Genomic DNA, 27,212 nt, shown 5'->3' on the forward strand with positions numbered 1-27,212 from the left:
TTTTTAGTGGAAAAATAAATGCGTGTGGTGGCTCCTTCTTAGGCAGTTCTGAGGACTTTAATGTCATCACCAGAGGATCAACAGGCCTTACAGAATGAAAAGGAAGAGAGTATATTTGAGAAATACAGGCAAATACCGGACCACTAGCGAGTACACAGGAGAGCGTTCTCCTGGCGTGCACGTCAAAGTACGCTTAACAGCAGTGAAAATGCTGAACTGGGTCAGGCCAGGGGTTGCTTCTAGCCCTGTGCCAGCTGCTGTAAAACCCTGTTTCACAAATCATCCCATTGATAACGTATACAATCTCATTTTGCCTATGGCTCTTAAAGAAAAACAAAATCAATTTCAGAAACCAAGCTCTGTATCTCTTGCAATTAAGTCTATAATCCTAACAAATGAGCTGCAGGATGAGAAGACTTTCCATTTTCATAATGCCTCCTCTGAACAAAGATCTCAAAGCACTTTTTTGTTTAGGTCAGCCACTCTCCTCTTCCAGTCCTGCCAGTTAGATAAAGACCACCAGACACGTGCTCCTGCAGCAGAATGAAGTACAAGAGAATCAGGACAAGGAAAAGACAGAAGCAAACAGGAAAGGAATTGATGCTCTGCATGGATATTCCCTGACGGGAGGAAAGGTGCAGGACATTCTCTTCCAGCATTGAGCGTGACCCTGCGGACTTGCATCAGCTTTTATAAGCAAATGGATCTCTTGTACAGCGCAATGAAGCCTACACTGTAACCCCACATCAGCACGTTCAGTGGCAACAAGCTTCAAGTTCACCTTCCAAACAGGATGGCACATTAGCGTGCTGATGCTACAGGTCTGAGTGTGCAAGCTTTGGAAAAGCTCTGCCACGCTTGCTTTCTCTCTTTGGAACTGCTTTGGCTGACCATTTGAGAGAGAAGCCTGCTCTGGTTGCAGCAAGAAGTGGTATGGCTGACAGTACGCTCCTTGCAGGTTTGGCACTTGGAAGGACAATTTTCTGTCTCTGAAGACCTGAAAGAAAGATCATGAGAAGAACTCTACCTCTCCCTTCCAAGGATCGAAAAGCACATGGCAAATGTCAAGGAATTCAGTTTCACAACCGCCCTGAAGAGTAAGCTGATATTCTTCTTGTTCCATGGATGAAACCCTAAATCGAGTAGTAACTTATTTTTATTGATCCACGTCAGAACTGTGATGTTGTCCAGAATTCTGGAGTTTCAGTCCCATCTTTTAACATCTCTGAGAACTGCTGAAACAAATTAGCAACATTTTTATAATCTGTAAGTCAAAAATGTCTAAACCGTCAAGGACAAAGCTAATGTGGGCTTAGTGTCTTTGCTAATCCAAGGCCCAGAGGTTGCTTCTGGACCCTGACTTACATCCTCCACAGGCTCATGCAGTGACTTTCCCATTACTATTTGCATTAAAACACCTGGACAGAAGTAAGTTTGTCCGTCTCAGAAAATACATAGGCAGGTTCTGCTACAACCAGTGGTGCAAAAGCACCACAGGAGGAGGTATGAAGGGATTTTGTCCTGCAGTTTCCTCTCTGATGAAAAGATGGAGCTGGAGACCAGAAATCCGGTGTAAATGTCCTGTGCGAGGAACAGAAACAGTTCCATAAAAGCATCCTTTGCATCCATCTGAACCATGTAGTTCACAGAAAGGGTGGATTTGCTTTCCCCAGGACACGCCATCGCAGCCCAGGACACCTGGAACTGCCTCAGCCAGTCTCGGGTAGAGCTCTATGTTTAGACTGGCTCAGACACCCTTTTAAAAGAACTTTTAATTATAAAAAGTGCAACATTTACAGAAGAAAGGGAAAAATGCAGAATTACAGCTACACTGAGGTAGACTCCATCCAGTCTGTGTATATACCTCTCGAGAAACACAAATCACCCCACATCCTCTTTCCCTGTTCTTCTTACACTGCAATGAAACCACAGAAGGAAAATAAGCTTGGCATTTCTGCCTAGGAGCGTCTTGCCAAACTGGACTGTATGAGCTATCAGTTACAGGGCAAGACCTTCAGAGGCAGGTGTGGGCCCCCCCGAGCTGACAAGCTCTTGCCCACCACCTCCTGACACCCTGCTGATGGTTCCTCCAGAAAGGAAACTGCAGTCCTTGGCCAGGACCGGTGGCATTGCAACACGTTTTTGGTGTCAACATCACAGAGGAGTCAACCCCGTTTCTGAGAAGTCTGGAGAAGACGCCCGGCTTCAAGCACAACTTTCATTTTTATCCCCCATCACAGAAATCAGCCAGAAAGGTTCACTCCTGACGACACGTGCAGATGGGCAGGAAACAGCAGAGCGGAAGGGAATCCTGGAAACTCTGGCACCTCTCAGGGGTGCTGCCGTGACACAAGAACCGAGCACGTGGCCAAGGCAAACCCCATCCCAGGGAAACGGTCCCAGCCTCTGACGCTCCTTAAGGGTGACCCCGTACGACCGAGCGGAGATGAACCGGCAGAATGCCACGCTCCCAAACCCACCAGTGCTCTTCAGGAGTCGTTACGTGAGACTTCAGGCGGCCCACCACAGAGATACCAAAATCAAGTGTGGGTGGAGCTGCAGCAAACCCTGAAGTACCATCTGGCAGACTGGGGTCCTGCTTACGTTTCATACCTCTCCTCCTGGCACGGGCCCAGCACTCTTCTGCGCTGGGGCTGCACAAGCAGGCAGGCAGCGTAAGGCCAGTAGGGTCTGTGTGGTCGCCATGCCCCGCAGGACACCGGGATGCTGCAGTGGGGCACGGCTGCACCTCCACATGAGGAGCAGAGCAAAACCTAGGAAGCATGAGCAGTGCCAACAGACCAGGCTGGAGGTTTGTTCTGTTTCACACGGCATCCAGCGAGGCAGTTGGTTTGAAGCAGAGTTCTCGTTCTGTATCAGTAATTACACCCAGGGATCAGCAACTGCCAAGCCCAGCTGCTGGACCTTGCCGTACAGCAGCTCCTCAGCAAGGGCTTGAGCGTGAAGCCTGGCAGGTAGTTTCCCTCTCATGGCCCCTCCTCACCCTACTCCACTGTTTACTTATAAACAAGTTAAATATCCTCATTGCCTTTGAACACAAAGCCTGTGCCCAGTTGAACGTGACTCAACATTTCTTTCTGCCACTGTCCCCACCTAATGTGTTATTAGGCAAATTAGTAGGACAGAAGGTATCAAGGTATCAGCAATTCTCCGTGCTGGAGCTCCAGCCCCTTTCAGCTCAGGTCAACAGCAGAACAGGACAAGAGACTCCGAGCTAATACACCAACAAAAGCATGCAAGTGAGGCAACCCTCTAAACTCATTAACCTGTTAACACAGATGAAGGCATGTTCGTTCCACATGTATTTAATTTGAAGCCAAGCAGTGTAGAAAGGGAAAAAACAGCAATGCAGCAATGGCTACAGCAGTCAAACCTGTAGGAAAGATACTGGAGATGAGCTGCTACCATGCAATACTATGGAGATGAACATCATAAATTAGGGTTGACAGTGGAGGAACAGTTGCTGGAGCGTGTGTGTCTAAGTTTTTGGAAGGTTTCTTTTCCTCCTTACCACCAGAACGTCAAAGCAGCGGACCCAGACACAGCACCTGAGCAAGTGCGAGGTTTGGACAGAAGCAGCACGGTTGTGCTGATGAGACATGAGCTGAATTTGCTGCTAATATGAAACCTGTGTCGCCCACGCTGATATCTAACCCTTCTCCAACACATCTTGAGACAGGGCTGCAGTACCTACTGCTGTTCAACCTGCAACGTCTTCAAGGCTTTACTGATTCACCTCCAAAAGGGAGAGCCCTTCAGTCTTGAATTTAACCAGCACCACTGCAACAACCACCTTGAAGTCCTCAAGAAAAGCGTTCCCTATTCTAAAACTGGAAAGGAGAAAAGAGAAACAGGGAAGAGAAACAGAAGGTGTAGCCAGCACCGCAGCAGAGCTTTTGGTGACCAAACTCAGTACCAAGGGCGAGACCGCAAGGACAGGGACGCAACTCTTCTGTCCTAAAGGAAACAGCAGCTGCTTGAGCTCGGGAGACACATTGCACTCTGACAACCTGGTTTCAGTCTGGCTCCGGAGTTTGTTTTGATGGGGAGAAAAAACTAGAGTAGGAGAGGGACCAGGAGCTTCCCAGTGTTTTACTACAGCATCTGGTGATGTTTTCCCCTTTATTTAAGTGGAAAGGGCTTTAAGATGCAGCCGAACAAGAAAAACATTCTGGAACAAGTCAGCCGTCAGAGCTTCCTCTCTTTCTGCTTAATGAAAGCCATGAGCTCCCAGTGACAAGTGTCTGCTGGAGCTAGATGGGGAGTTTATGAGATTCCTGCCACGTTTCAGTGATATTACAGCGTGCCTTTGGTCTGCCTTCCCCAGCCCAGCTATCTAACCACTTCCTTCCCGCCAGGCGCCTCCCATTAGAGAGTTTCATTAAGCGAATGCTTGGGGGTTTGTGTAGATTTCTGTTACCCCCCCGCTTTACCAGGGGCACATGAAAAAAGTCACGATAAACTTTAATAAAAACAAAATTAAAATGATTAAACCTTTCATATCCTTTAGAGATTATCTATTCACTGCTGGTTGGTCAGAACGGAGCTAAGGCACAACTGCTTTTTACTTTAAACTCAAAACCAACCCCAAAAAATAAACAACAAAGGAAATCTGCCTCTGCCAGATATTAAAGGGGAACCAACTTTATCCCTGCATTCTGCGAAGCCAGACCTTAACAGTCCCATGGTGTCCCATATGCACAAAGACAGAAAGATGCAATAGCGTTCTCCAAAATCTGGGTGGGGAAAGGACGCAAGGAGGGAACAGTTACAAACGATGCTACAGAATAATACTGGAACAGAGAAGTCCCCTAAAGGGACTGACTTTCTTAAAGCACATAGCTTTCCTCATGTCTTCAGACCTTCCAAAGGAGCTAACTGTGTACAGCAACCCTGACCCATGGCTGTGAGAAGTACATTTGCTGCATTTCTGATAACCATTAAAGCAATATGAAACTAAAGCAGAACCAAAAGTTTCCACCCGCCTCTCTGTCCAGCCATGAAGAAGAGAGTTTGCTACCTGCCCAGCCTCTGGCCATCCTCCAGAGGAGAGACCCTGCACAGAAATACCGCGATTCCCATCAGGAACTTGCTGGAAAGGTAAAAGGTCCTTAAGCCATGCAATCCACACAAAAAATGAAAAAATTCCAAAGTTCAGCAGAATAACAAAGGGGAGCACAACAAGCTGTCCTCCTGCTTTAAATGAACACACATGACATGAGATCTTGGAAAACAAGACAATAATCCTGCATGTGGGGGTATTTGGTGGGGTTGGCACAGAGATCAGAAATGCTGCAGTAAAGGGGAACTGCGAGTTTAATCAGCTTAACATACGTATCGCCAAGAGCCGTTTTCCTCTTTGTTGCTATTTCACGTATGTTATTGCACCGTGGGTGAATGTTTTCTCAAAACAGGACAATAGCTTGTCTTACTCCCTACGTGTGAGGATGAGATGACAGAAACGGATTTCCTCTTCAGACAACAAAGCTGTTGCGCACCCCCAGCTGTAGGAGACAGCCCCCGGCAGAAAGCTGGGTGCATGCGACAAGGCACCCAACAGCCTTCCTGGCCCCCTCCCAAGGACCTGCTGCGGCTGGGCTGCTGCAACGCGCGCCGAGCACCTCTTTGACGATGCATGTGCTGATGATTTGGTTGGGTTTACATGCAACACTTGGGAAACAAAGACTGAGCAGGCTGCTGCCTTCAGGGGGTTACAGATAACGTATTGGGAAAAGACAATATTGGGTTGCGGGGAGCGAGAGAGAGGTAAAAAGCCTGAGAGAAGCTAATGAAGCTGGGCAGCATTTGATGTTTGCACACAGGAGCTCAGATTGTCATTTGGGTTGGCAGATTATTAAATGTGTCAATCAAGGACAAGCCTGGAAATGGCAAGGGGTAGCATGCGAAACGAGGTTAGCTGTTAAAACACCAGAGGAAGGAATCTCGTTCTGAGGAGGAGAGGATGACTGGCAGCAGCACAAGACCAGAGGAGCTTCTCCAGCCGTAAGAGGCAGGGGCAGTGGGGGGAGATGACATACAGAACATCATTTTGGAACTCTTGCTTGCACCAGGTGGGAAATTTTACACAAAATCCCTCAGCGTGCACCTCGCGCATTGCTCTTCCCTAGTCCTCTGCAAGGGCCACACACTCCAGCCAGATAAATCTGTGCGTCGCTAGCAGAGCCAGAGCTGTAGTGTGCTTTTGGTTAGTAGATGCTATAGTATAAACGCTGTACGCTGTCCTCCTGCAGACACTGTACCAAGCAATCTGCTTTGGGAAGTTTTTAATTGTTGGGTGCAATTAAGTCCCATGGAAAAGTGGAGAGAGGCTTACAAAAGCAAACTAATTATTCCTTTCTGAAACCCTCCATTACCTCTATCAGATGTAGGAGAGCAACACGCATGTTTCTCCAGCATTAGCAATGACCACATTTTCTTTAATCAAGACCAAGTGGAGGACATCAGATCTTAATAAATTTGAGTTATTTCAAACAGGGAGAAATATCATTTGGCATTACCCATCTTCATTTCAAAAGTCTTAAATTTCCACTGGAAGTACAGATCCTGCAATAATGAAAAATCCACTCCAAAGGAGCGTCTCGCATCCCTGTTGTAACAAATTACATTAATAATTACTCCATGCTTGATGATTGTGAATGAGAAATGTCTTGCATGGTTGCCCACTCTTTAAGGTGGGAAAATAACAGGACGACGGTTCCCCTCACAGGAGATTTCTGTGGAAGATCCCCTTCCCCTTTCTCCACCATGTGTTTCACTTCATTTTACAGTTGGGCTGATCAGAATTCCTAAGCCCAGGGCTCGGCCACCAAGGGAAGGGAGAAACTGGAGAATCTGGACAGGAGAGAGGGGAATTCAGACAGCAATGCCTCTGCCTCGAGGAAGAAGATAACACATGCTGCAGGACTTCGAAGTCACAAATTTAAACTGACAAATGTGGCTGACATCAATCCTCCCTTCTGCTGAATAGAGACTTTTTGTCTAAGAGAAACTTTTTCATGCTGCAAACCACATCCTGAGTGTTTCATGAACAAATCTGCTCCCGATCACACGGGGACTTGCTTCTGTTCCCATTTACCATCACCTCTCTCCTGACGGCGATGCCTTCGCATCCCTGGTGCAGCTAGAAAACTGCTTTTAAGGAAGAGGAACATTAGCAAAGTGTTTCATATGACTCAGAGTGAAAAGAGAGGTGCAAGCACCATATGAGCATCCAGCTGTCTACAAGCACCACAGGCAGAGCCAAGCTGAGTTTGGTAACTGCTATTTTTATACCACATGGGGTTTTCTCATCTGGCAACTGCTCTAGCTATACCTCAGTTCTGTTTACATACTTGGTTTCATTAAAAATTCACATCCTGATTTCAGTCTACAGTCCACAGCCCTTCCGAAGGTCGAATACTGAAATACGAGGAAGACGCGGACGGACAGTGCACCCACCTCTGCCCGGGGGGCAGAAGAGGGGACAAGCGGGAGCCACGAGGTATCCCCTCCTCCCAGGGAGCTCTGGGAGCCAGCAGCTTTCACGGGGTTACCAGAACAGAGCTTTACAGTAAAGGTACTCCTCTATATAATTGTAATCAACCTGTTTGGAGCGGGGAGAGTGGCCAGTCCCTCTCTGTTTGCCGGCAGAGTGAGCAGGATGGATGCTCCAGTAAGGCCAGGCACGGGAAGATGGGCAGGCAGCGATCCTCCTGCTGACAGCCCCCCCAGCCCCTTTCCTGCCCTAACAAAGGGGCTTTTGACTGCGCTTGGCCGAGTTTAGCAACGGCTTCCAGAGAGCCTGCCCTCACTCTTCACACGCGAGGGACCCAACAATGACTTTGTGTGTTGGAGGAAGATGGCTGCTAAGGATTTGGCAGAGATTAGCAGGATTGCTGAAGCAGTATGTCCACCATAGGGGACTGGTTCTCTGTGGTGAAATGGAGAGACTGTGGCATCCCCTTGCGGTACGCGTTCAGCAAAATAATTCTTCAAAAACTACCAGTGGTATCTCTGGCTGGCTTAGCCTGGTCTTAGGGGAACACTCCGATCTCCACAAGGACAAAGAGTTTCTCCAGAAGTATGTGGTGCTAAGAAAAAAAAAGTCTAGAGCTGCACTAAGTAGAAGATATTCCTTTATTTTTAGCCTTCCTACAGATTTTCAGAGTTAAAGTTACAAAGCTTTGTAAAATGTCTATAGGATGACTCACAGAGTTGAGAAATGGTCAGCATTTCCCACTAAATACTACATGACTTTTCCACAAGTCATCTTATTCATCCCACAAAGCTCTGTAATGGCCTCCAGCACAACTGTAAAGATCAACAAATTTGACTTTTTTGGGCTCACTTGCCACATTTTTTGTTGTTTTTTCAAAAGCATTCTCAACAGTCCCACAGACTGTGTCCAGACTGAGGTATTCAATCTGCCTTGGAAAAGGAGAAGGAGAAAGGCACACACTTTTTCCTCGCTGTGCTCTGCTCCCTCCTTGGACAACGCAGGGCGGTCTCAGCCTCAGCTGATGGTGCCTCAGGGCAGGAACCTCTCCTCCTGCCACAGAGGCACTGCACAGCTTGCTTGTACCAACTCAGCTCCTTGGCCATGCAAATTGTCCTCCGCATTCACATCTGCTAAAATATGTTTCCCTTCAAAGATGCCAACAAATTCAGGACTCATACGAGAGGATGATCAAAATGAAACTCATGGGCATCATAAAACTCTAGGTGGTCTCTTGCCTCAGCTCCACCTGACCCTTCTGGATCTAGTTATTCTCCTGCAAAACCCAAGCATGAAGTGTTTCCGCCTGAGGGACCTCAGCTCAGGTCAAGCTCACCCCAAGAAACAGGACTTTCTCCTGACTTGAGGAGTGTGGCAGAGCCTGACCTGTGCAGCTGCACAAAGCAGCAGTCCCTGGCCAGGGATGCCCAGGACTCTGGTGCAGGTGAGGAACGCGGACACCAGTGGGAAGAGTGGGCAAACCCCCTCTGCTGCTCCCACAGGAGGACAGCTATGGAAAGGGAAAGCAGATGGAGATGGAAAACAAGAGGACTCAGGAGACATAGGTAAGGGAGGAAACAGATGAATTATGAATGGCACTTGCTTAAGGAGAAACAGGCTCAGCAGCTGGGGCTGTAACAAATCCACAGCCATGTGGATGGCACGTGAAGAGCGATGCGACAGAGTGAGCAGGGGGCTGCGTACTCCCCTGCGCAACACATGCCTCAGACAAAGCTGCAGTCCCACTCTGGACCAGCTACTCCGCGTACAGCGGTCCGAGTTATAAAATGGGCTGCCTGGACTCCATGCCTTCTAGAAGGAAACACTTTCAAAGCCAGAATGAAAATTTGGTGCAGGTTGTTTCACTCTTATTTATATCATTATCTAATGAGTCGTAAGTGCATCCATCCCTACATCTTGAGAACGTTTTGTTTTTTATTATGGGTTTTTTTTTTTCTTCTCTAAACCCCCATCATTAAAAATCAATTAGCTTATGAGTAACGTTATACAGATGCTTCTGCAGCAAGGGGCTGACATCTGCAGTGGCAGCAGCCCAGATACTACAGCAAAAGATGTCCAAAAATACCCCATAGAGGAAAATAAACCTCCACCCCTAAAGCTGTATTCTTTCTGATCAACAAAACAGCTGAACGTCCAGCCTGGGCCCACTTCCCTGTCTCCTGCATAATTAGCACACTTCTCAGAGCAAGCAGAAAAGTTTAATTGTCTTTAATTATCCAGTTCAAGGAGGATTGTGTTTCTTGCCTGATGTCCATATAATTTCTCTGCCAACGACTTCATCATTCCTTTACTGGAAGTGGAGTGTAGCTTCTAAAGCTCTCTTCCATAAAAGACACAAAAGTTTCAGCGAAGGCTGTGCTGCTGGCACAAGCAGAGACAAAGGTTCTTGTGTCTACCAGGCTGTTGCTTAGGCTGCTGCATGTGTTTTCTGTGGGGTGGGAGGGAATGAGTTGCAACTAATGTGCAATCAAGAACCATCACAATTACGAATGTAAATGAACAGGCAATTGGCACTGACCTTTGTAGATTGTTAGAGGACTAATTAAAGTATGATCAGACACTCTCTTCCAACAGATTGAGATGCATCTGTACAAGCAAATATCTACGCACCGCCCCAAAGACAGCCATGCTTTTTCCTACATGCTTGCACACACCGGCGAGTACGTACACACAGACAGACACGGCGTTTAACCCCAGCACCTGCTCTCTGCCACAGAGCACACGGGACGGAGTGGGAAGGGGAACAAGGCAACTCCACTCACTCGGTCTGCGCAGTCCCACTTAACACAAGGCTGAGCTACCGCTCCTTACTGCAGCCAGCAATTTTATGTAAAGCTGGGGATGAGGAGATTGGCACAAACTGGATGAAGTTAAGGAAAGAAAAAAGCAGTAAAGAATCTTTCAGCATTTCTAGCAAAGCCACAAAGGTCTCCAGCAGCAGGATCGTCGCCTTGGATCACAGTTGGCCCAGGGGTCTGCCCTGGAAGCAGCAGCAGCAGGCTGGACCCCACCGTCCCCTTACACCGTGATCCCTCGTGCCTGTTTGCTCTCGGTCACAGCACACCAGACCGAAGAGCGAGGAGAGGGATGATGTTTCCTACTACTGCTGAGGCAAACCAGCAGCTGGCCAGCCGGCCCAGCAAGAAAACAGACCAGCACAAGAAGGGAACGGTTTTCTGCCAGCTCAGCCCTGCCCTGAGCACTTGCAGTTCTACAGGGAGAGAAGACGGGTGCTAGTCAAGGTCCGGCTCAGGGCCTCAGCCTTGCCTGTCGCGTTTCGAGCACCTCCCAGGACGGGGACTTCACAGCCTCCCCCGGCAGCCGGTCCAGGGCTGGGCCACCCTCCCAGTGAGGAGTTTTGCGGAAGGTAGAAAAGCGGCGAGGACTGAAGTGTTTTAAGAGTCCTCAGAAAGAGCAGTGATAACAAAAGGGGACTCACTTTGGAAAAAACGCAAGCTGGTATTGTATTTGTAGGTAAACCGAATTCAAAACAAATATAATTAACTAGAAGGGGAGAGAGAATCACAGCGATGATTACCAGGGAGTAACAGCAGCATCAAAACAAACCACTGCACTTGTAATGCAGCAAACCAGCAAAAAAGTCACTATCCCTTTGGGTCCCCTGACAGAGACATGTCACAGATCAGAAAAGCACTTTCTGCTCAAGGTGTCCGAAACACAGGGAAGACTTTCTTGTGTTATCTGTTACCACCAGAGACTCCTCATCACAAGGCAGCAAGGAAAGTCCACCTAGCCCTCAGAAAAAAAACAACAAAAAACATAATGGGGATACAGTACAGACACCACCATATTATACAGGAGGAAGAAATGCGGAGAGCCAGCTGCAAACCCCAAGTGCAGCCCTGCCACAAAGGAAGAGCGTTCCCCACGCTGGCAGCGTTGTGCTGGGAAGACCCGTCAGCGAAGCCTCACTGAGTAGCATGTGCTGCTCTCCTGAACGGGTCTAACAGCCAAACACACCGGCAAAGTTCAAAACCAAGAAAAAACAAACACATCAGAAGAGTGAATTTAAGCCTAGGTATATGCATATTCCTGCTGCACATTGCTGACACCCAGAACTACAGAAAAACAACAGCCAGCTGAATAATAAGTAACAGCAGCATTTTGTAACACTGGAAGTTTAAATGTCACAGAAAAAAGGGAAGGATCAGCCTGTTTGAGGCAGATCTTTCTACACGTGAAGAAACTACACTGAATAAATCAAAGCTGAGAAACAAATTATTGTTGTGCCCTGCAAGAGCCTGACCTCGCCCGCCACGAGGACCACCGCTGGGTGCCGGGCAGAGCCCCCGCCCGCCCTGATGCTCGGGAGCGGAGGCACCAGCCCGGGCACCCACCAGCACCCGCCAGGGCTGCCGGGTTCCAGACTGCGGTATGCCGACGCACCTTCCCCCGGTGTATGTCCTCAGCCCAGCCTCTGGCCTGGGGCGACAGGGCCACCCCGCTTTATATTCGAGTTGATGTTCTGATACTGTAATGGGATCAGAATAAACGGGAGACGAAAGCATCCATTCTCCCCCATGGGGGTACTGCAGCCTCTCACCCAAATCCGACTCCTGTCACCGCAGGCATAACCGGAGCAGTGCCTCGTGCCTGCAGCCACCAGCGCGCCGGCGAGGAGTTCCTGCTTAGTCTTGCTCAACAATGGGTTGGAAGAGTGTTTGAAATTAAATATCTCAGGTCAGAGAGACCTGCAAAACAGATCAGAGGTTCCCCCACTTTGCATTCTACAGAGTTTTATTCTTACTTGTATTTTTAACCTTTGAAATAAAATATGATAAAGTCTTAGTGTCTTGCTTGCTGTCAGTTTTTGCTGAAGAGCCAATAAGCTTGAAGGAAATTACCTTAAGCCATTTGAAAAAGTAAAGTAAATTTAAACCGAGATTTCCTTTCAGTGACTTGTCAAGACTTTTAGTTAAAAAAAAGTCACATTTTTTTAAATGGTCAACAAACCATTTTCCCTCTCAGCTAGTCAGCTTCTGCACTCTCAGTACCTGCAATGTCATAATCCTGGCGGACGTACAGGGAAAGATAAGGTTTCTAAAGTAAAAGACAAGGTAAACAAAAATTTCTAAAGTAAACACAAATTTTCAAGATTGTTCTGTATATCACAAAAGGGCACAGATGGTTTCTCCTCTCTGTTCATTCTGCTTTTAAGAAAACTCACAAACCATACAACACTGGTCAACATATCCTTTCGAAATCTGACTGTTTTTCTACAACGGAGCATTGTAGAGAAGCGGAACGGCTGCAAGAGCTGCTGTCCCCTCCGGGATGGTGTGGCAACCACAGCACGCTCTCACTGTCACCGTGACCTTTGGGAAAGCATATTCCATGCCCTCGACTCCACTGGGCTGCTGAGTTCACAGATCGGTCACTTTTTTCCATGAGACTGAATTTAACTCTTAATGAAAAGTCTCCTGTTTTACTTTTCGGGTGTTTTGCAAGTAATTCAGATCCTTGTTATTAACAAGTGTAACAGCAACGCAACCCAGGTCTTAATTCAAGAGACATTTCTAAGACCCACAGGTATTCTCCTCCAGCTGGTGCTGCCTTCCTTTCTCAACACCTTTAAGCTAAGATCACCTTCCTTGTCTCTATGTGCATTAATTGCAGAATACCAGTTCCTCAGAGCACTTTTCTGTAAGATTTAGCCATTTCAACAGCAGTTGTGGAGGAAAGTCCTGGCTGAAGCTGAGAGGAGGGTTGTGAAGGCTTTCACTGACATCCCTCCAGCTCCAGCATCTTCACCTCCCTGACAGAACATGTACCAGCCAACTTGGGCAGGCTCTCCTCCTCCTCCCTCCAAAGAGGACTTCATGAGATCTTGCTTTTTCCTAATGTAAAAAACTTCTTAACCCTTTAAATGATTAAACAAGGTACAATTTCTGTTTTGCCCAGCCTAACTGTCCCCTTTAAGGCACATTTTCTCTTGCTAAATTCACAGCTTCAATCCCTTTCCTATTATCTGTCCTTTCTGTATGAGCAAATGCTTCATCTGAGCCCTTCATGTTATCCCCCCTGTCAAGAGGAGACATGGAAAACAGACAAACACTCGCCCCTTCTCCTGCCCACCCCTTCCAGCCAGCTCCTCCTCCCAATCCAATGTGGCTGAAATACTAGAAATCAATGAACAAGCTGGGACAGGTTCATTCTGGCGCTCAAGACATCATCACTTGACACACTGCAAAATATCTACAAAAAGTATAGTACGCTAGCTTGTTAGAGTTGTCCAAATGTGACCGTATCTTTAGATGCTCATACAATATTCCACTGTTGAAGACACTAACGTGAACGAACGTACACGCTCTACATGTCAAAATTGCGTTTAGCTCCACTGGAACAGAGGGGACCACTTACAAGTACAAAATGAAGCACGTGTGTAAGTATTTGGTGCTTCAGAGCCACCAGTCACAAGCCCCGTGAGGCAGAGCTATGCTGGACACTGCAGGTACAACAGGGGTCCTGTCCTACCTCAGGGCAGCCGGGACTCCCGTAACATGTTATTGATAAGCAATAAGCATCATCCCCACAGCAGGGAAGAGAAACAAGGAAGTCACTGAGCTTGCCATGAAACTGCACAGAGGGTCTGATGCTGCTGTTGAAATCCTGTGACGCAGAGGAGCCAAGAGCCCGACCCTGTTCATGCAAGGGAGGCAGCACTCACCAGCCTCAGCAGCTGGACACTTGCGGATGGTGAAGATCTGTCCCAGGTCTTCCTCTTCTTCAGGCAGACCTTTCTGGAGGCGCTGCAGCTTACGCAGGCTTTCACTCCGCTGGTGTTTCATGGAGCGCACGTGCTGGATAAGGTTCAGCTTGGCCTTGGTGGAGTAGTTACAGAGGACACAGTGATAATAGCAGCTTTCACCCTCAACCCCGCTCTCGTGATGCTGAAGGTGCTGTGAAGAACAAAGTAGAAAGATGTGAATTTCCGTTATCATCTCCAGTCTCCCTGGGTTAGTCCACCGTAAATTGCTAAAAGCCACCTGGGAATTAAGTAAGAAGCCACATTTTGACAAAGACACAGTAAGATCAAGCCTGTTTATTCTTAAGGTACCATGCGCTCTCCTGCTTAGAAGCAGGAAAAACATAACATACTGAAATGAGCACAGAAGCAAAAATCGAGATAGGCAAGATCATCTCCTTCAGTGAAAGAAAATACCAGATCCAACATTAACAACTACTCACAACCTACGCATGGCTAATTCTTTCATATTTAAAGCTTATCCTGGGAGGGGATCCAACTTCATGTCAAACATATAAAACTAAATTTGATAAATTCTCATTGAAAACTAAGAAGAATAAAACCAAAGCAATCCTGGAACACAATGAACCCATTAGATCGAGAGGTCCTGGATACAGCATATGGAAGCAGAGCGCAGAGCGTGTGCCATCCTATCCATCACCCAGCATGCCGTTCCCTGGCACCTAGGCAAGAGGTTAGCACTTGGAAAAAAAATCTTGTCACCCTCTGAAGCTGTGCTATAGCAGCCAATATAGCTAATTTGAGAGTAGTATACCCTGATTATTTGACAAAATCTATCAATCATCTGGCACAGAGATCCATGCCACCAGGGAAACAAATAGCTTCTTTACGTCATGGATCCCAAGGATGCAGCAATTGTTTCTTAAAACCAGAGGGAAGAATTCACTGCTTACAGCTACGTTGGCTGCCACGGCACAGCCACCCTCCATTCAGTTTAGGCAGCATCAGGGCTGAGAGTTCACAGTAACTTTCCTAATTCCCACAGTAAGGGCTTATCACAAGTAGAGGAAAAATGGACACCCAAGTCAAATGACATGAAAGATTCTTCAGTAAAGGCCGTTTGGTGTTTCCTCCACACACCTACATTTCAGCTAAGCAATAATCCCTGCCGGCTCCTACTGTCCAACCTCAAGACCTCTTCTTGTCTTCTGGGTCATCTCATGAAACTCTTGCCTCGCCAAGCACTTCGCCCAAGGTGCATAAGTAAGGTGATTTGGACATGATCTCAAGGTTTGTCAATCAAAAATATTGCCTACGTGCAGCCAGGACCTTGTGGTAAAAATTCTGACGTGTATTATCTCAGTTACAGCTAAGATAAGATTAAAGACACATATTACCCAGCGCTGTGTGCTTAGCTAACACAGAGGAAGGAGAGCCCTCTGAGTCTAGGAATGATTAAAAATAGGATAGGAGCTGATGCTGAGGCTTCTGATTGGAAGGGTGAGGGAAGAGAATAAATGTATTCCAGATCTGGCTAATTAGACTAGCCTCTTTTGGGATCGCAATGTATTTAATTAAATTCACTGTAATATTTGAAGAATCCACTAGGGCACTAATCCCACTGGTGCCCTCAAAAGATTTTTTTGCTGTTTTCCCTCATAAGAACTTCTTCTTCTTCTTCTTCTCATTTCTATTGTTTGCATGCATTACCCTCTTCCTGAGCCAGAAAAAGAGAAATGGCCTAAGACATGAAAAGCTAAGGCTAGCAAGCCAGTCACAAGAGCCACGCGACCGGCTCACGTGGCCCGGCTTAACCAGCCTTGCTCTGCCCTGCTTAGATCCACTCTCAGCAGTAAAACCTCCCCACCGCCCCATCTCGCTGCAGGCTGGGGGTCTCGCTCCAGGAGATGCACAGCAAGCTCCATCTTCCATCAGTCGAGAGGCGTGTGGGAGAAGACCCCAACCCTACAAACACCGCGTTCAAGCTCAGAAAGTGCCAACGGGCTCAGCAGCAGCTTCTGTGAGAAGGCAGAGGAAACCCCCAGTAAGAAAAATCTGGTCACAAGTTCAAGAAAATATTAAGGACATGGTCTTTGTGGGAACCAGAGGCACAGTCTGTACTGCTCTCATTTAAAAGAGGATTTTAGGAAAACATTTGTTTTAAACAGTTTAATAAGCGTGTCTTATTTTCTGCTGTTCTTTTGCTCCCGCTCCACGCATGTTCAAATATCCCTTGTGCTTGGGTCAGCTTCACCCGCCTGTTGTGCTGGAGGAGTCAAGACCTGAGGGTGCCAACACCACCAAGTCCACCCCGGACATGGCGCGACATTGCATGCCTACCTCTGATTCATGTCAGTCTTCCAATGGAGGAAAGGAGCAGGCCAGAATAAGACAATGTGACGGACGAGCAAATACTAGCTGTGAGTTGCTTGAAGTGACAAAACACTGGACAACTACATGCAGTTATTGTCCATCACACTGTTAAGCTTTCCCCTTGTGAGAATTTATCCGAGTCACAGAAAACAAATTCAAAATATTAAACCAGAACTTTGTTAGAAGACAAATCAACTTGAAAATCAAAGGAATATATTGTTCCTAGGAAAACCAACTGACTTCTGTCAGAGAACATTGATTTCTGCAAGTCTGGGGGGGTGTTTGCCCCCTCCTCTCAGCGATAGGAAACTTCCAACATCTGGTTCTTCACGCATGGCATGCAAAATATTGATCAGGTTTAGTCAAAGCTCCACTTTAAATCAGAAACAGACAGAGGAACGCTCTGATGGAAACCATACGGCTCACAAGTACGGCTTCCCAGGGGGACGCGGGCTGTTCCTGTACGTCCCCTAACCGCAGCACAACACCGTGCCGCTCACAACACCTATTCCTGCACACAAATCAAGCCAAATCCGGCCCATCTTCCACTCCGGAAGCGCTCGGTCTCCGGGCAAAGCTGCGCTCTCGCTCCGTGGCGCACTGATTAGTGCGGGAGGATCCTGCCCGGAGACCTCGTCTCCTCCGTTTGCCGTAACGCCTGCACCGCCTGCCCCCGACCTTCACCACAGACCTCTTCCCAGTGGAACGCCAGCCCCTCACCAGTTACAAACGCCCCGGGTTTGGCAATTCCGTCTCAACATCAAGAGCTATCCCCTGCGGCTCTGCCCCCTGCGCCCCAGGGCAGTCTCCCCCGGGCACGGCCGCTCCAGAGCGCGACGGCAAACAAAACTCCTGAGCCAGGGAACAACCGCTGAAGAGCCGCTGCCGCGCAGCCGGCCCGGCCCCACCAACCACCGCCCCGCCAGCCGCTGCCGGCAGTCGGAGCCTCTCCTTTAGCTCCTCACGAGGAAAACCCTATTTCGGGGTGACTCCATACCAAACTGCGCTCGCCGGGCGGCCACACTCAATGCCAGCAGCCAGGATGGCTTCAGCCCTGCCCCACGTGATCCGCCCGATGAGCATTTTGGGCTGGTTTAGGGAGAATTGCATATTGACCTCCTCCTTCCTCTGGGTTTGGCTCAAAGAAGTCAGCACGTTCGGAGGGCCTGAACCCAAGACGGTTTAAATAAGCAAGAGAAAAATTCTAACTTGTGCTTATACGTGCCGCAGAGGGCTGGGGGCCAGCAGACAGCAATCAGTCCCTTTGGGGATCGCACTGTGCACGGCCCTCGGCCCCCCAAAAGCGAGAGGAGGGAGAAAGAGGCGACTGCACGCCGGCGGTGTTCACACCAGCGCTGCCGTCAGCAAGGGCAGGAGAAGGGCAGGAGAAGGGGGTGCGGAGGGCGCGGAGCAGCGCCTGCGCGAGCCCAAACGAGGACGCGTGCGCTGGGACGAGCTGACTCACGCCAGACCGACGGGCTGACTTTCCAGCCCTCACTCTCTAACATCTGGCTTGGAATTGTTTTCTTCTGATAAATAATAGCATAATAAATGTTCACAGTGTATGACTATGGAAATCTAATTTTTAAACAAAGTAAGGAATGACGCCATATTCAGTTTTTCTTTCTCTGCACCTCCATCCTTCACGTACCCCAAACTTTGTTTATTTTTAAATCTCTCTTTTCCTCATCTAACGCTGCCTCACCCACAGTATTTTTCAATAATCGTGGAATTTAATGCGACAGCTGTATTAATCTGTCTGACTGCAAGCAGTCCTCCTCACCCCCATGCCATGTACTCAGACTACGTTCTTTGGAGATGAGACTGTTGTAACCAGGACTGAGGATCCATGTTGCTATTACACAAATAATGAATTCTCCTGCTGAATACCTTTGTGGGTGTTACTGTAGTTAAGGTTCACCATTTAATCTGATTACTAAAAACTTTTGTATGTCTTTTAAATTTTAAAAGATGTTAAATCTCTATCTGCTCAAAACCTCTTCTGTATTAAGTTTATTATAGCCACTGTGTAAAGAGCCCGATTCCTACGGTAACATGAACAGATAATCCTCCCTATAGCGTTCTGTTGCCAGAAAGCCCAATGTTATTTTCCAAATCTTATTTGCTATGTTTAGCGGGTCAGATACTGTTCTGGGGGATATCTGAACTGTAACCCTAGCTCACTAGGGAGACGCAATAACCACTTTGAACTATCTCATGCTTTTGATGTTTATTATTCATTAGAAAATAGGCCCAATTTCTACGCAATCTTAACTTCACCTTGTATAAAGCTTCCCCTTTGGAGGGCCCTAAAAGCTGCTCAGGATGAACCCACACTGACAACAGTGGGAATCTCACAAGCCCTGGGTCGGCGAGCTGTAAGACCAACCATCTCTGCAAGTGGTGAGATCCCATCTCCACCCTCAGGAAGTCTCGATGGTACAAAAAGGAGTAGAACATGTGAGAAAACTCTCTGCAGGCTCGAGGACGGCCCCCCTTCTTCTGCAGACCTCAAAATGACAACAAGCAGTAGAAAGAAACTCCGTAACTGACCCCAACAACAAGCAGCCTGTGCTCTCCCGCTCCCCTCTCTGGTGCACAAGGATTTCCTGCACATATCAAGGTGTCTGTAGGTAGGAAAAGCAGGTGAAGTTAACAGGCCTGGGAGCCAAAACCCAAAGTGTGAAAATAATCTTAATGAACTCTATGCAGCAAACAGAGAACCAACACTAACAAACAGAAAACCCTTCCTCACCACCAGCTGGCTAACAGGATCACCAGCCATAGCAGTGACCCAGATCCTAAAACAACTGATCTGAGATCTGTGCAAGAGTGCTAACAGGAACAGTCAAAGCGAGTCCACCACCCCCTTGTTTACACAAACATCTTTTTTGCTTATATGGATAACTGAGAAACAGACTGGAGAAATCTCTTCCAAATAACTTTTGATCACTTTCTGCAGCTGGCTCTCACATTACAGGACAACCCTGCCACAAAATCAGAGGCCACTCAACTACCAAGAGCTTCTTTAAGAAAAAGTTTCCAGTCTTGAACATCTTTGGAGGAGGTTTTTTCCACATGTAACACTCTTCTTACCACTGAACTCAGCACGACATCTGCTCTGTTAGAATGGGTAAAATTAGTAGTGCTTTAAAAGAATTGACAGATGCAGCTGAGGAAGAGAGAGCCAAAAAACTGCTGGAGGGTTACAAAAGCCACAGAAGGGAGCACCACTGCAGACTTGCACCGCTCTTAGTTCTTCTTGTGAGCACCTATAGCTGACCAGCAATAGTGACAAGACCCAGAGCCAGCGGGACCCCTGTTAAGCTCACGGTGGCACACAGAACCAGGGGAGCACCGCAGAGGTTACGCCAGATTTGGAGCCACACAAGGTTACTGTGAAAGCCAACACCAGCACACGGTCCCGTGTTCAGGAGGAGGTGCTGGAGGCACACCAGCTCTATGAGCACATCCTCAGCACAGAAGGATGCCCAGGAACTGACTCTTCCTCAGGGTGAAGTCAGACACGAGTAATTAGTAACAGGCTTGGTTATTTCACATGCCAGCAAGAACCATGCCTATGACAATGCACTCCCGGGGAGCTAGATGAGACACGACCCGTACACCAGAGCTGGAAGGGAGGCTACAGGTCATCATGGAAAGGGACCAGACCCTGCAACAGACCTCAGAAGCCTCATAAGCATCTCTTGGCCCCCATGTGCCTCTGATCTGCTGCACGAGATAAATCACACAAACCTGGAAGAGAAGAATCTGAATTTTTAATGAAAGTCATGTGGATGCAGCTGTCTGATCCTGGCCTGTTCCAAGTACTCCATAAAAGTCAGAGTTGGCCCATCCGTCTTGCTCTACTTTCACACCTGCAGCCCCGGCTGGAATTTCCTGGAGCTGAGGGAGACGCAGGGTGGACGCAGCACACAGCGAGAACACATGCTGGCTACGCGCTGGAAAGGACTGGTGCACTCGCAGCCGCCCCCTGGCCCAGATGTTTTGAAAGGAGGAAAAAATTGATTCTCCATACAGCAGGTTCAAAAGATGAACTCATGCTCTTTTGTATTCCACCAACGTCCTGCAATTGTTTACTGCTTCTGAAGAAGTAACATTACAAAACCCTTCCCTCCTTCCAGCCTCCCTGGCTCCTTGTGTAACAGCTCCTTCACGCAGCTTACTGACTGTGGAGTTCAGACTCACATGCTCACAAGTTTCTGCAGTTTAGCTTGTGGTAACTGGAATGGCCTCATGGTGAGCATCACTCCTCCAGCTAAAGCCTCCTCAGTATCACCCAGCCCTTAAAAACACCACCACAAGATGAGGACAAGATTTTCACAGAATGGTTGGGGTTGGAAGGGACCTTTAAAGGTCATCTAGTTCCCACCCCCCTGCCATGGGCAGGGACACTTTCCACTAGACCAGGTTGCTCAAAGCCCCATCGACCTGGCCTTGAACACTGCCAGGGATGGGGCAGCCACAACTTCTTTGGGCAACCTGTTCCAGTGCCTCACCACCCTCGGAGGGAAGAATTTCTTCCTTACATCTAATCTAAATCTACCCTGTTTCAGTTTAAAGCCATTACCCCTTGTCCTATCACTACATGCCCTTGTAAAAAGTCCCTCTCCAGCTCTCTTGTAGGCCCCCTTTAGGTACTGGAAGTCTGCTCTAAGGTCTCCCCGGAGCCTTCTCTTCTCCAGGCTGAACAACCCCAACTCTCTCAGCCTGTCTTTGCAGCAGAGGTGCTCCAGCCCTCTGATCATCTTCGTGGCCCTCCCGTGGACCTGCTTCAACAGGTCCATGTTCTTCTTATGTTGGGGGCCCCAGAGCTGAATGCAGTACTGCAGGTGGGGTCTCTCCAGAGCAGAGTAGGGGGGGGAGAATCACCTCCCTGGACCTGCTGGTCACGCTTCTTTTGATGTGGCCCAGGATACAGTTAGCTTTCCGGGCTGCAAACGCACATTGCCAGGTCATGCTGAGCTTCTTGTCAACCAACACCCCCAAGTCCTTCTCCTCAGGGCTGCTCTCAATCCACTCATCGCCCAGCCTGTACTTGTGCTTGGGATTGCCCCGACCCACGTGCAGGACCTTGCACTTGGCCTTGTTGAACTTCACGGTTGAACTGCAAGGGCCCACCTCGAGCCTGTCAGGGTCCCTCTGGATGGCATCCCTTCCCTCCAGCGCGTTGACCGCACCACACAGCTGGTGTCATTGGCAAACCTGCCGAGGGTGCACTCAATCCCACTGTCCACGTGGCCGACAAGTATGTTAAACAGCACTGGTCCCAATACCGATCCCTGAGGAACACCACTCGTCACTGTTCTCCACTCAGACATCGAGCTGTTGACCACAACTCTTTGAGTGCGACCATCCAGCCAATTCCTTATACACCAAGTGGTCCATCCGTCAAATCCATGTCTCTCCAATTTAGAGACAAGGATGTTGTGTGGGACAGCGTCAAATGCTTTGCACAAGTCCAGGCAGACGACGTCAGTTGCTCTTCCCTTACCCACCAACGCTGTAACCCTGGCTTAGAAGGCCATCAAATCTCTCAGGCACGATTTGACCTTAGTGAAGCCATGTTGGCTGTCACCAATCACCTCCTTATTTTCCATGTGCCTTAGCATAGTTTCCAGGAGGATCCGCTCCATGATCTTGCTGGGCACAGAGGTGAGACTGACTAGCCTATAGTTGACCTTTGCGCAACAAATCTGGATTCTTATTTACTTTTTGGTTTCTGATCTTTATTTTTCTTTCCAAAAGGCTGGAAATGTAGCACTCCCTCCCGCCAAAGAGGCTGAGACACTTGATGCAAGTCCCTGAGTCACACAGAAAGGCTTGAAGAACAGCACCAACTGTCCCAATTAACAGCCAGTCCCTATACCTCCCCTTCTGAATCTGTATTTTCCATGCCCTCCAACCCTGCCTGGTGTTAAGTGAATGACGGGGCCGACACAGACACCGCGAACCCCAGGCAGGCAGGCGCGGAGCCTCTGAGCAGAACCGACCACAGCTGCGCAGAGCCCCCGATCATCACACAATGAGTCCCCAACTACGATGCTGCAAAGTGGGAGGGAAGCAAGGCCAAGGACTTCCCTCAAAGAGGAGCCCAGCAGCAACACACAGGGCAGCTGAGCAGAGACGTGCCATACCTGGGGAAAGGTCAGTAATAATGTATGAGGCACAAAAGTTCTCAGCAGCTCCAAGTAACAGCTGATCAGGAGCCGTCCCCACGGGGTCCCACCCAGGCAGAAGCTACGGACCACAGATGCTGTCCCTGCTGGCCACGAGGCTGGTGCTTGCCATGCTTTTGGATTCCCCCATAAATGACCCCAACAGCCACCCAGCAAACTGAGTTTGGTCCACCAGCCCTTGAAGTCTCATTAAAAGCCAAATATTGCTCAGCCTAAAGATGGAGAGCTCAGCATGGATTTTACTGAACGTTAAATCAACCAGCAAGCGTAGCCAGCAAACTCTGTGGCACTTTAACTTTAAATAATGCAATAATTATTGAATTTCCTTTTTATAACCGAAGTGCTGGAATGTAAACAATGGGGCTGTAATTGCAGGAAGGGGGGATCAATAGAGGCAATCGTTTTCAGCCATGTTAATTGTAAATACAATTGCTCCAAGATGTCAGCCTCGTTCTTCTCGCTCCCAGAATCATCCTAACGGATGACAGAGTCCAACTTTCCCATTACAGCTGTTCGTTCCTTTAAGAGGTTCTCAATCAGGTCTGATCAATCTGTCAAGATAATGCATGGAGTAAGTAAGACTCTTCCAAACACAAGCTCCCAATCAATAGCCTGGACCTGCTTAATGAGGAGGGGCTAAAGCCCAGAGGGAGGCAACAGTCCCAGCTTCTGCTTGGCTCTGGCAGCTAACTTCTTTGTGGGGCCTTGCAAAGCCGATCAGCTCTTAACGAGGACATTGTTTATGCAGACTGTGATGAGCAGCATCCCCACATATTCACAGTCCCTCAGGGTCAGTGGGCAAAAAACGACAGAGATTAACAGAAAACAAAAGCCAAGAACGGTTGAACTCATATTCACACTACACACACCTCCCCCCTTTTTAATTGTGCAATAGACCTGAAAGTAGTAACTAATCATTCATTAGAAGAGATCCCCTAAGATGAAAAAGTGTGTGGGACCACTGGAAGTATAAGAGCATCACTAAGATTCCTCCCCTGCACTCGAGGAAGAAGAAAGTCCACGGTAGAGCCCGCACTTGCCCAGCTGTGCCGGACATCCCCTTCCATCCCAGGAGAGGCACCAACAGACCGGAGGAAGCACGATGTCATGGCATCTGGACACCTCCCAGAGGGAGGGTGGAGACGCAAAGGGAGTTAAGGTAGCAGTCAGAGATGCCATTCTCCGTCTGTATTATTTAATTCTGGTAGCACACGGGTATCCTTTTGTACAGCTGGATACCACGCTATACGCTTGCTGAGCAGAGACAGCTGAGCAGCCAAGAAAAGGCAAAACCAGAAGGGTCTCACTGCACCTGAGGTCCTTCCTACAGCCATGAAACTTTTTTTTCTCCCACTACTGCATTACAAGAGCTGCAGTCACAACAGATCTACTCTTGGGCAACTGCAACTTCAGAGAATTTTCTAGATCCCTGAAATCTTCACAGCTGTCCCCAGGGAGGCAGAGGCGTAAGCACTGCTATATGTGGAGATGAATACAGGAGCGTGTGTATTGATCTTGCTAATTATAGTGATAAATACAAAGCACAATTGAAAGTACATTTCCTATCAGCTGTTCTGAAAAGCGCTGCCCTCAACCTTGCATGCTCCTGCCACAAGACCCACGACAGCCCTGTGAGTCTGCAAGGGCATCTACTGCTACTCACTTGTGCACCTCTGACAAACATGAACCCAATAAACTTCACATGAAGCGTATTCTCCTGTTACAAAGGAGGGATATGAGGGATGTCAACCATGAGCCGAGCTTCACACAGCAGTTTCTGCAGAGCAGCATTAGTGGTTTGGTGATGGTGGGGTTCCTCTTGCAAGCCTTGCAAGTTAACCAAAACCTGAATTGATGACATTTTGTTCCTCAGGAAAATGTACTGTTTTGTCACTTCATATTTTCCATGGATGCTGTCATCCCTGGAGAAATACTACAGAAAAGCTGTAGTTTGTTTTTAAGAGCAGTACCTGCAAGGTACTGTATAGACAGCAACAGGATGAAGTTATAAAAGCAGCAAGAAAATTTTTGCCACGACTCAGCAATGTCACCAAGGAGGAGGTCAGGTCTTCCAGTCTGCTCCTTTCTCAGTGCTGGGGACAGCCAAGAGCTGAGGAATTCAGGGAGCCTTATCTTTCCCAGGGTTAGGAAAAGAAATGGGAAAAGAACAGCTCAATGTGAAGACAAGACAGTAACCAAAAGCAGGCTCAACAATCCCACTACCCAGTTGTTTTTCTTTTTTAACGTATTTTGTACATATACTTGAAAATAATAAGTTCAGTGTGAGTTGTTAAGCTGTGAACACTCAGGTGAACTAGAGCAGCCTGTGAATGTGGAAAAATCACTGGATAAAGGGAAAATTATGTAATAAAAACAGCTGAGGGGAACCTGAAAAGACAGCAGGATAAAAATCTGTTGTCCATATTGTAATTATATGGCTGTTGAGTGATTGAAAAAGGCTTTCCGTAACACAGAACAAGACTAGGACTATCTGTACAGGTGATGTATTATTTCCTCCAGCAGCGATAGGAATGATCCATATGTTATGCTGCGAGGGATCTCTGAGGAGGCTATGTGTGTTCGAAGGCACAGCATGTAACACACACTTGGTCTTGTGTTGTTAATGCCGGCTCAGACTTAAAACAACTACCCAAAACCCTCTCTGTATGTGTGGAGCCTGCTTTAAGAATTTAAATTAAAATGGTATTTTTTTCCCCACATTAAGTCTTTTGGAAAAGAAACCACCACTCTCTCTGAAGGAAAAGCTTGAGGACCGTTTCGCACCCGCTGTGCTCCTCACCACGGCCCAACGCTGAGGCACCCGCGTGCGCTGGGGAGCAGCACTAGGAAACCCCTGCAAAGAGGGAAGCGGCACTGATGAGAAGCGGCTCCCTTTACGTTGAAGGCAGCCGGCTCTCGGCACACAGAAGGACAGATGAGAGGCTGGACGCCCCTCCAGCGAGCCCTCACCAGTCCCTTCACGTTCTGGCTTGGCTCCAGCTGCCCCAGCGACTGCAGCTAGAACCCGAGCAGCAAGTTAGAGGAACGCCATGGAAGCGAGGTCCTTCCAGAGGTGCTGCAGGACCAGGCGGGACAGGAGGGCACCACCGCCGCTACCCCACGGGCAGCGTTCCCACGGACACGCGCGCAGCAAGGGACCATTGTAATAATGCTCCATAAAACCACGTGGGAAATTGAACCAGCCACAGAAAACCACACTGAGTTCACGTTATTTAATATAATACTACAGACACAGATTAACTTCCCTCGTCCAGTATTTATTGTTTCATCTATCTCCAGAGAAGTTACAAGCGCTATGATAGACTGAAGATTTCTTTGTTTTCATATAGCTTCTTTATAACTTCCTACAGCAATGTACCACACTGAATCCCAACAGATAACCATACAATAACAACAACAATACACAAGACAATTTTTCAATCCTCTCCATAAATCGAAGAATATCAATATCGAAGAGATGGATGACACAACCTCCCCTCACAGAAGCCAACAAGGATGCATTTAGGAACAACAGACCAAGCTCATCCTTCATCCACAGTCCTCACAGAGAAACCTTTGTGAGAAATGATTTCCACTTTCTCCAATCAACTAGAGGACTCCATGCAACCTTGGCCAATGAAAGACCGAACTCTGTCCTCCTGCCTTGCCACAGCACCCCTGCAACACAGGAACACATACCCATAGACACAAAGCCATAAGCCCTTCCAAAACTCCACCTGCTGTGGTGTACGGTGGTACCTCCTCAGCAAGCAGGTCATGGGGATCATCACCAGCCTCTGCTCTGCTCCCTTCTTCAGCATCCCACAGAGTATCAGCCTTCTCTTCATCCAACGCCCCTGACCGAGCTGAGCTTACAGGGTCAGCCCAGGACACAGAGGAGTCCTGGACAAAGACAAGGCACCGTCTGCACCATGGGGCACGTTAAGAGCTGCTACAACAAAAGGAAAGCTGGACAGCAGCGGTGGTGGTGTAGCTGTGACAGTCTGAAGATGCAGGTGATGGAAGGATTTTCAAGAGCAGGTGATACAGGAGGAGGCAGAGCCAAAGGAAGGCGTGGGGAATTACTACAACAGAGAATGGAAGCAGAAAGAGGAAATACATAATATTCCTTGAGTCTTAAAGGTGAAATGAAAACCAGTAGAGCAACACTATGTCAGTGAAGCCCTCCCAGTAGAGCAGCCCTTCTTCAGAGGTGTAGACTGTAGGGCTGGGCAGCCAAGATTACAACCTTTGATGCGGTTGTTGTACATCAGTATACCCAAAACACAAGGACAGGAGCACCATCCGATTTCAGAAAAGTGCTGTGAAGGTAAGTTCATTAAGTGTCTGTGAAACACACAAACAGAAACAAAGC

At 48.1% G+C, this 27,212-nt stretch overlaps 1 protein-coding gene across 2 annotated transcripts in view; it reads right to left on the minus strand.

Annotated features, from left to right (window-relative positions):
• ZFHX3 (zinc finger homeobox 3) overlaps positions 1-27,212 on the minus strand; it is a 344,347-nt gene that overhangs the window by 63,163 nt on the left and 253,972 nt on the right. For both annotated transcript variants that reach the window (XM_052795595.1, XM_052795594.1), the window contains one exon: positions 14,226-14,457. In XM_052795595.1, the coding sequence (XP_052651555.1) occupies positions 14,226-14,457 (232 nt within the window). The remainder of the gene's footprint in view (positions 1-14,225; positions 14,458-27,212) is intronic.

Source organism: Harpia harpyja, chromosome 9 (genome assembly GCF_026419915.1).
Source record: "Harpia harpyja isolate bHarHar1 chromosome 9, bHarHar1 primary haplotype, whole genome shotgun sequence".
Taxonomy (NCBI): domain Eukaryota; kingdom Metazoa; phylum Chordata; class Aves; order Accipitriformes; family Accipitridae; genus Harpia; species Harpia harpyja.